The sequence below is a fragment of the Leuciscus leuciscus genome, assembly GCF_965113295.1.
Source record: "Leuciscus leuciscus genome assembly, chromosome: 17".
NCBI classification, from domain to species: domain Eukaryota; kingdom Metazoa; phylum Chordata; class Actinopteri; order Cypriniformes; family Leuciscidae; genus Leuciscus; species Leuciscus leuciscus.
In genome coordinates, this window is record NC_138741.1 from 4,345,815 (window position 1) to 4,362,085 (window position 16,271).

Consider the following 16,271-nt stretch of genomic DNA (forward strand, 5'->3'; position numbering starts at 1 on the left):
GGGTCTCAGACCCATACTAGATCTAAGGCAACTGAACAAAGTGCTTGTGAAGCGACAGTTCAGGATGCTCACGACCAGACAAATCCTTGTGCAGATTCGCCAAGGAGATTGGTTTGTGTCAATAGATCTGAAAGACGCGTATTTTCAAATACAGATAGCGTCACGTCACAGGCGATATTTGAGATTCGCCTTCGAGGGCCAGGCATATCAGTACACAGTCCTGCCGTTCGGTTTGTCCCTGGCACCCCGTACATTTACGAAGTGCATGGATGCGGCGCTTGCACCCCTCAGAATGAGAGGCATGCGAGTGCTGAACTATTTGGACGATTGGCTGATTCTAGCGCAATCTCGCGCAGTGCTCATAGAACACACGACCATTTTACTCGATCACCTCGAGGATTTGGGTCTCAGTGTCAATTGGGCGAAGAGCTCTCTGTCACCCAGTCAGAAGATATCTTTCCTGGGCACAGAACTGGACTCACTGTCCATGATAGCGCGACTATCACCACAGCGCGCGGTAGACATTCAACGCACAGCGAACTCGTTTCGCTGCGGCGCGTCTGTTCCGCTCAAGAAATTTCAGAAGATGCTAGGTCTCATGGCCTCAGCATCGTCAGTGCTCCAGCTGCGCCTGCTCCGCATGCGCCCGCTGCAGTTTTGGCTGAAAGCGCGAGTCCCACGCAGAGCGTGGGCATCCGGTTCGCTTCGCCTCAGGGTCAATCAGAAGTGCGTCACAGCTCTGAAACCCTGGAGAGCGAACGACTGGTACCAATCAGGTGTAAGCCTGGGGACTTCCTCGAGGGTGAAAGTGGTGTCCACGGACGCGTCCACCTCGGGATGGGGAGCGCTGCTCGAGGGCAGACCGTTCTTCGGCCAGTGGTCGGAACGGGAGAAGCTCCTGCACATAAACTGCCTCGAAATGCTGGCAGTAGACAACGCGCTGACGCGTTTTTGTCCCCAAATAAAAGGACGCCACGTCTTGGTCCGTTCGGACAACATGTCTGTGGTGTCCTACATAAATCGCCAGGGCGGCCTCAGGTCCAAGAACCTGTACAGGCTGGCAGAACGCCTCCTGGTATGGGCTCAGTGCAACCTGCGCTCGCTCAGAGCAGCGCACGTGCCAGGGCTCCTGAATATAGGACCGGACAGACTGTCCAGGAACAATGTTCCGGCAGGCGAGTGGTCTCTACACCCACAGACAGTCCAACTGCTGTGGAAGAAATTCGGCAGAGCGGAAGTAGACCTGTTTGCGTCTCAAGAAAACGCTCACTGTCAGGAATTTTTCTCCAAGAGCAGGAGCGCGCTGGCCCATGTGTGGCCCCGCCGCCCGCTCTATGCTTTTCCCCCCGTCTCTCACCTGCCTCAGGTGATAGAACGGATCAGGGAAGAAGGATGCTCAGTACTGCTGGTGGCACCGTTCTGGAAAAACCAACCCTGGTTCCCAGTCGTGATGCAGTTAGCAAGTACTGCCCCGTGGCCAGTACCAGTGAGGGGAGACCTCCTCTCACAGGCCCACGGCTCGATCTGGCATCCTCACCCGGAACTATGGTCCCTTCATGTCTGGGCCATCAACGGGTACATGTTGGACTCCCTAAAGGAGTATTAAACACGATCACGCAGGCTAGAGCTCCGTCTACGAGACGACTCTATTCCTCGAAATGGTCAGTGTTTTCGGGCTGGTGCACAGCCCGTGGTGTGTCACCCACAGACTGTGGTGTGACGGAGGTGCTTTCCTTCCTACAAGAGCTGTTGGATGAGGGCAGGGCCCCCTCCACGCTCAAAGTTTATGTGGCGGCTATAGCAGCGTTCTCAGAAACAACGCTTGGTCAGTCAATAGGAAGGAACGATTTAGTCATCCGCTTCCTTAGAGGGGCTAAGAGACTGAATCCTCCCAGACCTCCCTCAGTCCCCGTATGGGACCTTTCTACGGTTCTGGAAGCCATGAAAGGTGCGCCATTTGAGCCTTTACAGTCAATCGATTTGAAACACCTGTCTTTCAAGACGGTGTTTTTGCTGGCTCTTGCTTCAGTGAAGCGCATAGGGGATCTACACGCGCTCTCTGTGAGCGCGGCGTGCATGGAGTTTGGGCCTAATGACTCAAAAGTTATACTCAAACCTAAGCACGGTTATGTTCCAAAATCCCTCAACACACCGTTTAGGGCGCAGGTTATCTCCCTGTCAGCCCTACCGGTCCCTGATGAGGAAAGAGACGCGAGCCTCCTTTGCCCAGTCAGGGCATTACGAGCTTATGTGTCTCGCTCGTCTGGTTTCAGACAGACGGAGCAACTCTTTGTTTCGTTTAGCGGACGTTCTAAGGGACTAGCCGCGTCGAAACAGAGCCTATCCAGATGGATAGTTGATGCTATAGCGCTGGCATACGCCTCCAAGGGCATGCAGTGCCCTTTGGGTGTCAGAGCGCACTCCACGAGAGGCATGGCCTCTTCGTGGGCTTGGTCAAGTGGGATTGCCTTGCAAGATATTTGTATGGCGGCAGGCTGGGCCTCCCCGTCTACATTTATAAGGTTTTATAACCTAGAGGTTCCCGCCCTGCAGGCCAGGCTGCTGTCGGTCTAAGTTTACCAGTATTGTCTGACCTGATGCGATCAGCTCAGAATGCTGCGTCTACTGAGCACAGCTCAATGTTCGACAGTAAAAAGTAGCAGCACGAGATGTGCCTGGGCAAACTGTGTAAGACCCACATTCCCCCATCAGTTCAGGCCGTACCCCGCCCTGTCTGTATGATGAAATTCGCGTCTCAGCGACGCTGCCATATGTGGAAGAGTGCGGCTTCGCCCCTCCCTCTTCCCGGACTCCCTGTGAGTTCCCTGAGTGATTGTGCACTATATGTACCCCGGGCTTTCGCCCTTGGGTCTTTGGTGTCAGATCTCAGCATGCACGGCATTTTGCATTGGGTCCCCTAGCGTAAGATATCTTACGCAGTACGAGAGACCTCTCGTAAGAGAACGTACTCGGTTACTAACGTAACCTCGGTTCTCTCTAGAAGAGGGAACGATTACTGCGTATCTTGCCGTGCATGCACACGCTCTGGTTGCTTCGATGATGAAAAACCAGATAATAGCTGCCTGCGAGCGGTATTTATAGGCCTAGACCACGCCCATTTCGGCGGGACGTGACGCAGCGGGCGCGAAGTGCCCTGATTGGGTCTGGCCTCACGCCAGGCCTCGCTCGATAGGCTGCTGCAGTTGCCGCAGAGCAGCCAATAGGCGCGCGAGCTGACTCGCCTATGTCTGCATGCTGCCGCAACGCGTTTTGCATTATTACAAAATTAAGGATAATTTTTGGCTTCAATATCTCGCGGAAAAAGGATTTTCCCCTAGCGTAAGATATCTTACGCAGTACTCGTTCCCTCTTCTAGAGAGAACCGAGGTTACGTTAGTAACCGAGTACGTTTTACAAATAGGGACAATCTCAGAGTCAGAAGGATGAACAAATAATGTTTTTGGTCATCACATTAAAAATGACATTTGAGGTGCTGGAAAAATTTGGGTGTGTTCAATTACAGACATTGTTTCTTATTTTATTTGTACCCATTAGCTTTTGTCTTTATTGCAATCAATAAAACTGCTTTATTGGAAAATTAGGTAAGTGTGAAAACGGCATTAAAATATCGGCTTATTGAAAACCAGGAAGTAACCGTGCATATCGGCAATTGACAACAAGTTAAACTTAATAATTCTCCTAGGGAAGTATTATTTACATAAAGCTACGGTAATGTCTAAGCCCTCTTTTGAGAATTTTTTGTAAAGATTTATAAATATTCTTTGCCTCACTGAATGCAATTGGCAAGAAATAAAAATGGTATAAAAACATTCCTAATTCTAAAAAAAAGTTTTAGGACGATTTGGGGGCAGTGGTTACTGTGATTCATGTGTCGTTTAGCTCACGGATAACCGGGAACTTATATGTGAATATATTGCCAACTTCACTAAACTCCTTGAGATAGCCTAAGCATTGAACGCATTTCTTTAGATTTGAGTTAAAGCACAAACACTATGAAACGCTCCATTAACGTACTTAGCTGTGAAGCACAGCGGGACATTAAACAGGAAGTGTCTGTCCGGACTCACAACAGGTTTTGCGTGGGAACCCAAATTTCTCGGGGGACGGCAAAAGTTTTGCGAGGGAGCGCAAAAGATTAAAAAAATAATAATAATAATAAATAAATAAAAATTCCACCACCAAGTCCCTTTAGGGGCTCCGTACAATTCATCTTGAAACACCAAACCATCAAATCAACTGTTCTTAAAGTCCTGCAACTTCACCTCTCAATCGTTTTTATTATATTTATATAATAAATATTTGACATATTACTTATCTAACAGATTTGACCCATACTTAATGATAGACACATACGATATTTTAGTTTTTTAGAAAAATAGAATTTTATTGATAGAAAATGTATGATAGTTAATTATAGGCCTATAATGATAATTTTCTTTTAAATGGCAAATTATTAGGAAGAAACAGGATAAAAAACATAATTTGATGATACAATATAAGCTCATAATAATGTTGAGCTCAAGACACGAGCTGATCATTGAATGTTTTCAAGCTCTATAACTGAGATTCTCAAACTCTCCTGATCATTGAGTCTCTACAAAGACTAAATCTGACACGAGTTTGATCCACATCTTCAACTCTTTTGTAGTGAAGTGTGCTTAAAAGATTACCTCTGATCGACCCTCAGTTACCATAGTAACAGAGCAAGCACTTGCAAAGAACTGTTTCCTGTGAGCAAGAAACTAAATCTTCCTCCAGGTGGCGCTCAGAGACTCTGTGTACACAAAACTCTTGTTGAGCCGCATTCAGATGTTATAAAAACACAGCAAAGTCTGTCGTGTGTCGTGTTTAGACCAAAGTCAATGTGTGAGAGTTTCTAAATACACTGTAAAAAAAATTCTAACCCTCCCAAATCAAAAATTTCAAGTGACCGATAACATCTAAATTTTTCAATTGGCCCAAGTGAAATTCTTGTTGCAATAGTCTGGTAACATTGGCTCAATGAGAAATAATACGTCAGACTAATTGAAAAATGTAGATGTTATCGGTCACTTGAAATTTTTGACTTGGGGATGTAATTTTTTTTTTTACAGTGTACACACTGAAAATAAGATTAGAAGAGAGAAAGAGTTTTACAGCTGTGTGAGTTAAAGAGAGAGATAATGTGTGTGTTTCTTTCACTCAACTGTGTGTCTCAGTTTCTCACAGGAAGCTGTTTAATCTCACACAGAGACACTGAACCACCAAAATAAACCCCAAATCCAGCATAGAGGGGTTCAGTGAATGTGCTGTTGAATGTGTGTAAGTGTGTGAGTGTGTGTGTGTGTCAGAGACGCTGTAGAAGGACAGAGTGCCGACAGACACGTCAACATACACTCCTACTCTGTTAGAGGGATGTGAAGGGGCAGATATTACTGTGCTCTTATTATTGTGTCTGACAGTGAAACTGTTATTAAAACAGTTTAGACTCCAGGACTTTTCATTGTATCCAAACCAACAGTCATCACTTTTTCCTCTCCTGGTGATTCCTTTATATGCCAGTGATATATCAGCCCACACATTACATTCAGCCTCCCAATAACAGCGTCCAGTCAGACTCTCTCTACACAGAACCTGAGGTAATTCATCAAATCTCTCTGGATGATCAGGATACGGCTGATCCTCTTCCACATTTGTCATTTTACTGTTCCTCTCAGACAGAGCGAGACGAGTGTTTGCCATGTTTAATCCAGGGTGAGATCACATGCATCTGAACACAAGAAGAGAGATTATAACATTTATAACGCAACAAAACATCGATTAAGACTAAGTGTGTGTGACCTACATTTCTTTAGTCCTTTTGTAGTCCTGAACTTTCCGCCATGATCCAGACTATTAAAAAAAGATGCCATAGTCAATTTACATAATGATTCTATATAAAAAATAAAAGTGGGTATTACATTGAAAAGTATTCTCTCATCTCAATGCTCATGTTAGTCTGAACTGAGCTCATAATGAACATGTAATAATGACTTAAATGTTGGTCTGTTCGTCACACAAAGTTATCGTGTATCTTAAGAAGACCTGGAAAATAGTGAACTAAATCTCCAAACTCAGGTCGATGTCTCTTCTGATGAGGATCATTTGAGATCCTCTGTTTGTCGTCCAGCATTGGATGTAGTTCCTGATTCACAGCCTTTATCATTAGTTTAGATCCTAAAGCCTTGAGCTACAGACTCACCTTTACATTCACTGATCATTTGTGTCATTATCCTTTCATTTGTGCAAGTGTTTTAAAGGACAATTCCGGTATTTAACACTTTAAGTCTATTTTGTAGTTTGTTTTGGATGAACAAGAGTGGTGGACAAAGAAATTTTGACAATGGTTCCTGTCTCGACTTTTTGACTATTTTAGAATTGCCCATGACCGCTTTAGAATGGGAGTCTATGGCCATGCACAAACATGTCCTTAAAACAACCCTTAACGTTCGTTTTCAAAACTGTTCAACTCACCGAGTGGTTAGTGGTGTTCGTTGATGTTCCAAAACAAGTAGCATAGCGAAATACAGTTTCTGCCGTGTTTTATTTGGCATTTTGTAAAATCCCATTGATTTCCGTTGGAGGACTCATTGCTCGTTGATATTACTGTGCTACCGGAGACGGAAAGGGGGCTGTTTACATTTGGTTGTAGTCTTTTAGGTCTTTTCGCTCGGTTCTCTGTCTCTCAGAAGGCTAGCGTGAGCAGAGCAACGGAAGTTGCCGAAGAGCGGAAGTTTATACGCGGTTGTGAGGTATCTGAAAAAATAGTTCCACTATAGAAAAATAAACGGATTGAAATCATACATTGCGCCGATATATTTGTTTTTAATCATCAACGAACACCACTAACCACTCGGTGAGTTGAACAGTTTTGAAAACGAACGTTAAGGGTTGTTTTAAGGACATGTTTGTGCATGGCCATAGACTCCCATTCTAAAGTGGTCATGGGCAATTCTAAAATAGTCAAAAAGTCGAGACAGGAACCATTGTCAAAATGTCTTTGTCCACCACTCTTGTTCATCCAAAACAAGCTACAAAATAGACTCAAAGTGTTAAATACCGGAATTGTCCTTTAATCAATAACTGATATTCATCTACTAACTGCAGAAATCTCTTGCTGTTCAGCTGATCTGTCAAAAATACATTTTCTCAGTTAGACTGTGATCTCTGTGTCTGTATCTTGGATCTGTTTTTGCTTCATGTCTCTGACAGCAATGATAATTTACTTTCTAGAGCAGCAACAACCTTTGAATTTATGTTTGGGGTTCAGAGACATGAGTGTGTTTCTCAGATACTGCTGTTATGAGTCACAATCAGCTGTTGATCTGAATCAAGATCATCTTCAGTCAAAGAGTTCAAGACACGTCCTTATTTTACTCTGCAGTATGTTTGTGTATAAATGTGCTGTATGCAGGAATCTACTGTATGTACAGAGTTTTCAATGACTTTATAACGCACACATGTCCAAACACACATGACGGGATGCTTGTTAGTGTTGAACATACTTGAGTTTGTCCAGTCTGTAGTTTGGATCAGAGACCAGATTGACTAATGATTGTCCTGGGTGATTGTAGCTCAGATCCAGCTCTCTCAGGTGTGAGGGGTTTGACCTCAGAGTTGAAGCCAGAAAAAAACAGCCTATAATCAGCCAGATAATCTACAAACACACACACACACACACACACACACACACACACACACACACAGAGTCAAATATATCTGTTTAATGCTGCTCAAATGTGGAATAAATGTATTTACACAATAATTGAATAATTGTATTAAATAAATGTAATTTTAAATACAAAGTATATGAATTATGAATAAATTATGAAAAAGCACTATCATGACAAAAAGTTTAAGGTTTCTCTGATGCCACTTTTTATTTATACAGACCCAAGGAGGACCCAAAAAAATTGTGTTATTCAAATTGGGAATAAATTATCTACAGAAAGCCAGTAAAGAACGTTCCCATCACTGAAGCAGTCAATGACTAACCAATCTCGCAAAAACTCCCGTTATGATCAAATAAGCTGACTACACTGCACAATTTTCACATTTCACTTTAATTGCGAAGTTATGGCTAGGGACGATTCAGTAGTTGCTGGGTATTGGTAGGGACGTGTCCCCTATTACATTTGACGCCCCTGGGACCGGGAGCAGAAGGCATTTTTAATTTCATAACCATGTGAACCATTATATGTTTTTCTTACCTAAGTATGTTGAGTTGACAGTGAGAACTCTTCAGTCCATCAGACAGAAGCTTCACCCCTGAGTCATGCAGGTCACTGTTACTCAGGTCCAGCTCTCTCAGTGAGGAGTTTGATGATTGTAGAAATTAAGACAAACTTTCACAGAACTGACCAGTGAGATTACAGTCAGCAAGTCTATAAAAGAGGATGAAATATGTTTAAAAAAGAGATGGCCGATTAAAATATTGTTCCCTTTTGATAACAGTCTCTCAACTTTGCTCAATAGCTGATGCTATGGGGGAAATCCCTTTCTCCGAAATCTCTTTTCTCCGAAAAAGCCTGAAGCCTGATTGAATCCCACCCCGTCACTCTCTCGTTCTCTTCCCCCTCCTCTCACGATCTTTGAGGGAAGGAGTGGAGTCGCGAGGCTGAGCAAACGGGACACAGTTAGCTCACTTCGGCTCAGTTCCCGAGTGCCTCACTCTTCCCACAAGCGTGAGGATTCCTTGGTGCTCTTCACCCATGAAGACCAGCATTTGAATTGAGCTAAGGCAAGCAGCTAGTTTTGAACACTGGCTGGTTATGTACTTGCTCAATTTATTTTGGATCATTTTTAACCCAAAATAGCTACGGACTGCAGCTTTAAATTATTTATTATTGTGTTTTGGTAGTGACAAATTTGGGGAGAGGAAAAATATTCCAAAACTTTCTGAAAATGCGGTATGATAATTAACTGCACAATTACTAGAAATGTGTACCTTTGATATTATACAATTTGCATACATACAAAATTTGTGGAAAAAGACACCTTTTTTTCCAAGACGTTTGAAACTCTGACTTTGAACCAATTCTGTAGAATGGCGCATACAGAACAGCAGGGGCGAAAGCAGCCCAACATATTGTGATCATTTAAATTAAAAGGTGCTATAAAAAAAAACATACAGTGTGCTTAAATGTCAATGTATCATTTACCAAAAAAATTTGATATGTGGAAGACAGTGTGTTGTCTGACATGTCATTCACAAAATAAATCATCTTTGATTATTAGTCATTTGATTACTTTAGTCAGTCATCTGATGTGAAAATTCCTCCAAACTTGAATAGTATAATAATAATATAATGTACTAACAATTTACAATTCGTTAACATTAGGTAATGGCTAATGAATTAACATTTTTACATTAGACTTCTTTAATCTAATAATTAATTTAAATACAATTTTCACATCTATGTATATAAAATCCAGTCCCGGGCGCTGGATCTTGTCAAAAGATATCCGTTTGACTGGTGTGTGCGCAACCCAGCAAAACCTGTCTTGTTTGATACCTCAAGATCAATCCTTCTATCAGCCTGAGAGTTTGACTGAAAAAGCCAGAGAAGAGCAGAAGCAGGAGATGGAGTGATGATAATAAAAGAGCAGATTTTATTGAATAAACTTTGTTGCATAATGTCTCAATGCTCAGACTTCGTCTGGCCAGTACAATTCCAACAAGTGTTATTATACCAAGGGAAAACAATAGAAAATGACTGCTTCACAATCGTGATATTAAAAACATTGAAATGGAGACATTCTCTTATCTCCTCCCATGAAGACAAACATCCCTTTAGATGACTAATGATTATAAACGATTATAAAATTAAATCATATATAAACTGTATGTATGATTTATTTATTGAAAATTATTTCCCCCTCTTAATCATTTCTGAAAATATTGGATTACATAGATTGATTAAAAGCAAGCAAACCTTCATGATCATTATTAAAACATGCTCTTTAAAAGAACAGGTCTTCTCTGTCATACCGCGTACCAGCGTCATTTGAGGGGGGGGGGGGGGGGGGATGATAGCCTTACGGCAGTCAAGTGTCTCACAAAACAAATCAACACTCTTATGTAATGTACAAGAGTGTATAAATGACTAATGATTATAAATGCTTATAAAATGAAATCATATAAAAACTGTATGTATGTTTTATATCATAATAGGTCATATGATGCTTTTTAAATGTTTTCCTTTAATGTGTAATGTATCTGTTTCTGTATACAATCAGTTAAATATTCTCCCACAAAGAGATTTTTTCTTGGTTGGTTTCAATTGAATCTGACTCGGGCCTGAACTGATAAGGTAAAGCCAACAACATTATTATTAACTGTGTGTTTATAAATGTGTTTATGGTAAGGGATGATATATTTCCGACACACGCTTGAGGTGTTTGGCCAATCACAACGCACTAGGTCAGCTGGCCAATCAGAGCACTCTGAGCTTTTCAGAAGGAGGGGCTTTGTAGAAATCAGCATTTTTCAGATAGACTGAGAATAGAGGAGCTGCAATAATGCACAGTACGTGAGAAATAATGTTTTTTTTGTTGTTTTTTTACATTAAAGCATGTTAACCTATTCTATTACACCCAATAATCAAAATAATGAACTTTTAAAATAGCATCATATGACCCCTTTAAGAGTCTAAGTAAGAGAAATCTACTGTACGTCTGCTAAAAATAAGAATGATATAAGTATGATAAGGGCAGGAAGCGACAGCTAGCAGGACGGCCTCCTCATGATCTTGGACAAGCAGTAAACTCGATAAACTCGCCATTCTAGAGAACAGACAGAAAGAGAATAATGTAAGCACTGCATTTCTGCACTTTAATTGGAAGTTATGCAATTTTCAATATGCAAAATGTAGATTGCCGTCACAATGTTTATTATTATTATGATCTGGATGCACATTTTAATGCGTTTAACAGTTACTTTAAAAAAAAACATTCATACCGTTTTCAGCACTATCCTCTGTTTTGTCTAAACCAATGAAATTTCAATATAACATGATGGCTGCACATTCAAAATCCATTCACAAGTTTTATTTAAAATAAAACAAGGCAAAAACTTAAATAAAATTCGTTAAAATTCAAAAAATTCAAATTTAGAATTTATATGGTTTTGAAAAAGTTCAATATGTTGACTCTAAAACATGGCATGTGAGGTAACCATTAAGTAAAAGGTAATAACATATCCTTACCACTGTGGGTGTAAACATCTATATCATTATTTAAAGTTTTTAAAAGTTTTTCTTTAAAAGGGTTAAGTATTTTTATGTAATGTTAAAGTTTAAAAATATTAATATACAGTATGTAAAAATAATACAAATAATAATAGTTAATTTACAAGTATCATGATGTCTTTGAGGAATTGCACAACATGAAATGTAAAATGAACATTAAATTTTACATGAACATGATGTAATTTACTATTTTTGAATACATTAATGGATATGGAAAAAAGAGTGACATGTCAGTGACCCATATACTGTATATATATATATATATATATATATATATATATATATATATATATATATATATATATATATATATATATATATATGTTCCCTACCTGAGTTTGGTACTGTGCCGCCTGTTGTAAGAACTCAACAGTCTACTTGCTTCCAGTGGCACTTGCCTAAATGTAAGAGAAGCCCATTAATTCAAGTTTTGGCAGGGGTGTCTAATCCTGCTCCTGGAGGGCCACTGTCCTGCAAAGTTTAACTCCAACCCCAATCGTTACACCTGAACCAGCTAATCAAGGGCTGTGTTCAAAATGGACCCCAATACCCTTAAATAGTGTGAAAGTAAAAAAAAAAGTGAAAGTGACGGCCAAGTATGGTAACCCATACTTGGAATTTGACCTCTGCATTTAACCCATCCAAGTTAATGCACACACATTAGGAGCAGAGTAGTGAGTAGTTAACACACACACACACGCTGCAAACGTGGATACACACACCCAGAGCAGCGGGCAGCCTTTGTGTGGCGCCCGGGGAGCAATTAGGGGTTAGGTGCCTTGCTCAAGGGCACTTCAGTCATTTCCCACCGGTTCTGGAATCGAACCAGCAACCTTTGGGTTACCAGTTCAACTCCCTAACCACTAGGCCATGACTGCATGTCCACACTGGATGTTATCGAGTGCACTCATTCAATCCCATAATGCACCACGATAACAAGTCTACAACTGATGTATACTCAACCACCAGAGAATACCCATAATGCACTGTGAGGGTCATGCTGAATGAATTCCTGCATCTCCCTTCTGGTCCGAATTCGCTCACTCGTTTTAATTCACTCCTTCAAATAGACTATATTAGTGGAGTGATATAGGGAATAGTAACTGAGGATAAAACTCAGTTTAGGTCTCACTAGTCACTCTAGCAACTTCCAGGCAGGTGTGTTGAGGCATGTTGTAGCTAAACTCTGCAGGACAATGGCCCTCCAGGACTGATTTTGGACACACAGGAAGCATGTTTAAAATATATCACCATTATTGTCATAGCTTTGACAATGCAGAACTCTTTTTTTTTAGACAATGCAACACTGAATGCAACAAATAATGTCTTGTTTTTCCATTCAAACAGTTATAAGAATAAAATGTCACTGGAGGCATCAAAAGTTTGGTTATAATTCTGTATTCCACACATATCTCCATTGTTAACTCACCACTCCAGTGGGCTTCTGACCAACCCCAGCTAACTTCCAAATCTCCAATCCTTCAGAGTCGCCACTCGCCAGAATCTCAGAATCTCTAAACGCTCAATCATCAACCGTAACACAGAAAGTTCATAAACTGAAGACAAACAGTTCTGGTATGTGCTCTATGGCGTTATATGTGTGCCTCAATCCTGAGCGAGTAATTGTAAGTTTTGAGCACAGAGAACTATATTTTGCAAGCACATTACATTATATTTTGAACAGAAATTAACAATCGCAAAAAAAAAATTCGTTTGAGCAAAGAAAAAACGATTCCGTGCTCAATAAATGTATTTGCTTGTTTGCTATTATCCATATTAACGTGCAATAATAACCCCTCTCACGCAGTTTACACAGGTGCTCTCTCACAAATGTATTCTCTGCGCTCCTGTCAAGTCCCTCTCTCTCTCAACCTCTTAATTCTGTGCGCGCTCAACTCTTGACACTCAACTCTTGACACACACGCTCGCTCAACTTGCAACAGCATTGTGTGCCACAAAATTAACCAATCGGAAAATTAAAGGTCAATTGTGATTGGCTGTTGGTCTCCAATAAAATCGCTAGACGCTAGTAGAACCAAAGCCCGTCTTGTAGAACTATCCATAGATATCCATATATAATCCTTTATTATATGATATCTATGGAACTATCTACAGCATCCCGGAAGCTTACTGAAAAAAAAAATTCGAAAAAAATAACTGACTACAGCGAGACTATGGATTAAAGCTCATTTTGGTAAGTATTTTTTTTATTATTAACTTAAAAGTGCCTTGTTAGTTTTGTGTATTATAATGCTGTTGTGTTCTTTAACTTACAATATTATATCTCCTATTGTGACTAAATTATAGTTTGACTTTTCCTTTTCAAGCATTCTAACGCTAGCACAGCCGCAGACAATGTCATCAGAACAGCAACACCTAAATGTCACACCACTGTAGTCACAATAGGAGATATAATATTGTAAGTTAAACAACACAACAGCATTATAAATTATAAGCTGAATCTCTGGAGGAGTGTCATAATATTCCTCTGTCACATATAGCTGTCAATCACCTCACACAATGACCTCACTCTTAAAACTGACATTTTCCGAACAATTAAACAAAATTTGCCCTCCAACTACTAGGCTAATGTCTGTGATCTAAAGAAAACCACCATTATAATAAGTTTTAAAGCACTTTTAAGTTAATAATAATAAAAAAAAAACTTACCAAAATGTGTTTTAATCCATTAGTCTCGCTGTAGTCAGTTATTTTTTTCGATTTTTTTTTTTTTTTTTTTGTAAGCTTCCGGGATGCTGTAGATAGTTCCATATCATATAATAAAGGATTATATATGGATATATGGATATATAATTATGGATATCTATGGATAGTTCTACAAGACGGGCTTTGGTTCTACTAGCGATTTGATTGGAGACCAACAGCCAATCACAATTGACCTTTAATTTTCCGATTGGTTGATTTTGTGGCACACTTGTAACGCTGTTGTAAGTTGAGCGAGCGTGTGTGTCAAGAGTTGAGCGCGCACAGAATTAAGAGGTTAAGAGAGAGAGAGAGGGACTTGACAGGAGCGCAGAGAATACATTTGTGAGAGAGCACCTGTGTAAACTGCGTGAGAGGGGTTATTATTGCACGTTAATATGGATAATAGCAAACAAGCAAATACATTTATTGAGCACGAAATCGTTTTTTCCTTTGCTCAAACGAATTTATTTTTTTTGCGATTGTTAATTTCTGTTCAAAATATAATGTAATGTGCTTGCAAAATATAGTTCTCTGTGCTCAAAACTTACAATTACTCGCTCAGGATTGAGGCACACATATAACGCCATAGTGCTCAATACACAGAACTGTACTCTAATTCTAAATAAAATAAAAAAAACAGATATGCTCATATTTATGAACGAACTTCCATTGAACTGTACAACGCAAGGTTGTGGGTTCGATCCCAGGGGATTGCACATACCTATGTATAAATGTATAGGATAACGCAATGTAAGTCGCTTTGGATAAAAGCGTCTGCCAAATGCATAAATGTAAATGTAAACTTTAAAGTGCCATTTAAAAACCTTAAGCTTATCTATATTAATTTAACGGAAGAATTGTAATGAAATAAATCAGCACTAAAAAAGTGCTACTAAAAATAATAATAAAACCGACATGTGTGTCATTTATCAAATTGCGGTGTCCACAAGTTTATGGACGAAGGATTGATCGTGAGGAAATGTGTGTATGTAAATAGACCTGTGCAACTTCGTTCCAGCATCAACTATTTCAGCCGGGGAAAAATGAGCTCCAGTCTTCCTCAGCAACTTCACAACATCCTTATGCCTACAGACATAGAAAAATGACATATACAGTCACGTGTTTAATTGACTTTGCCAGTTGTACTGCGCTCATCAACGGCAGCTGTCACAGTTGCTAGGCCATCCCGTTTAACAATGCTCATTTCGACCTTATGCGGACTTCGAAGGCGTGACCTTTGAACTCTGCGCACTTTTAAGGATGCCACTTCTTAATTGGGACACAGCTATTGTTTTGGAACGAGGGTGAGTAAGTTCTATGCTAACTATGAATAATTATATTGCATCAGAACAGACTTGTGACTAGGGATGCAAGATATATCAGCCACCATATCTGTATCGCCATATATGTAAATTTTTTATGTTATTGTTATGGCCCGATAAGAAGATTTGGCCGATCTATTAAAGCCGATAAATAATGGATAATGGATTATTTCCTTCAGCTGAGACACTTCAGATGCACACGGTTCGCTATGATGGTTTTGAATTACTTGAAATATGATTAAAATCAAAAAGGAACATACAGTAAAGTACAACATGCAGCAAAGGTCTGTCATATCGGCTACATAAAATTATAATTAGAACATTATAATTGTGTGCTTGGGACATGCTTTAGACTTTTGTTTTTGTAATCAGGCTCTCAAAAATTACATAAAAAATTGGATGTGGGTTTATCAGCCATTATATCAGTTATCGGCTTTCAAATGTAAAGAATTATTGCTTATCGTATTGGGCAAAATTTTTATCAGTGCATCCGTACTTGTGATCTCTTTATAGGTTGCGACCACCCGTTTAAAACAGTGGTCTTCTCTAGTTCGCCTTAAAGACTGTCTGTATAAATTACACTGCAAATAGTTAACTCATTTTATTGTGACAATTATTTTTTGTGCCCCTAAAAAGTATTTGGACACTTAAATCAGTCTTTTATTTTATTAAATCAGTCCTACCTGCAGCGCACAGCACTGTGAAGTGGTGTTTTACCAAAGCAATCTCTGGCATAGACTGAGGCCCCTTTACTCAGCAGATACTCCACCACTTTTACATGCCCCTCACATGCAGCGACGTGGAGAGGAGTGCGGCCATCATAGTCTGCCGTGATCATGTCAGAGCCCTATATAGAAAGATATGAATCATAACCAGTATCCTGATTTTCTAGACTGCATTTAATACTGCAAACCAGCACATCTGACTGGTTCGCATGAACCTGGACCATTTTTAA

The 16,271-nt window shown here is 40.2% G+C and overlaps 1 protein-coding gene and 2 long non-coding RNA genes across 5 annotated transcripts in view; all 3 read right to left on the reverse strand.

The window, feature by feature from the left end:
• Positions 1 to 16,271, reverse strand: part of LOC309479619 (60 kDa lysophospholipase-like) — a 106,569-nt gene that overhangs the window by 70,003 nt on the left and 20,295 nt on the right. The window contains exons 12-13 of one of the 3 annotated variants that reach the window (XM_082143786.1): positions 16,000 to 16,163; positions 14,909 to 15,080 (exon numbers count right to left, since the gene is read on the reverse strand). The exons of the other annotated variants lie outside the window; for them this stretch is intronic. Coding sequence (XP_081999912.1) covers positions 14,924 to 15,080; positions 16,000 to 16,163 — 321 coding nt within the window. The 3' untranslated portion in view covers positions 14,909 to 14,923. Of the gene's footprint in view, positions 1 to 14,908; positions 15,081 to 15,999; positions 16,164 to 16,271 lie in introns of those variants that run through there. 3 annotated transcript variants of the gene reach the window in all.
• Positions 5,123 to 7,679, reverse strand: LOC309479715. Its single transcript, XR_014199398.1, has 3 exons — positions 7,545 to 7,679; positions 5,846 to 5,892; positions 5,123 to 5,770 (listed from the first exon to the last, which is right to left on the reverse strand). It is a non-coding gene; the product is annotated as an uncharacterized lncRNA (long non-coding RNA).
• On the reverse strand, positions 10,226 to 12,787 carry LOC309479705. The gene is made up of 3 exons (XR_014199385.1): positions 12,718 to 12,787; positions 11,621 to 11,686; positions 10,226 to 10,824 (listed from the first exon to the last, which is right to left on the reverse strand). It is a non-coding gene; the product is annotated as an uncharacterized lncRNA (long non-coding RNA).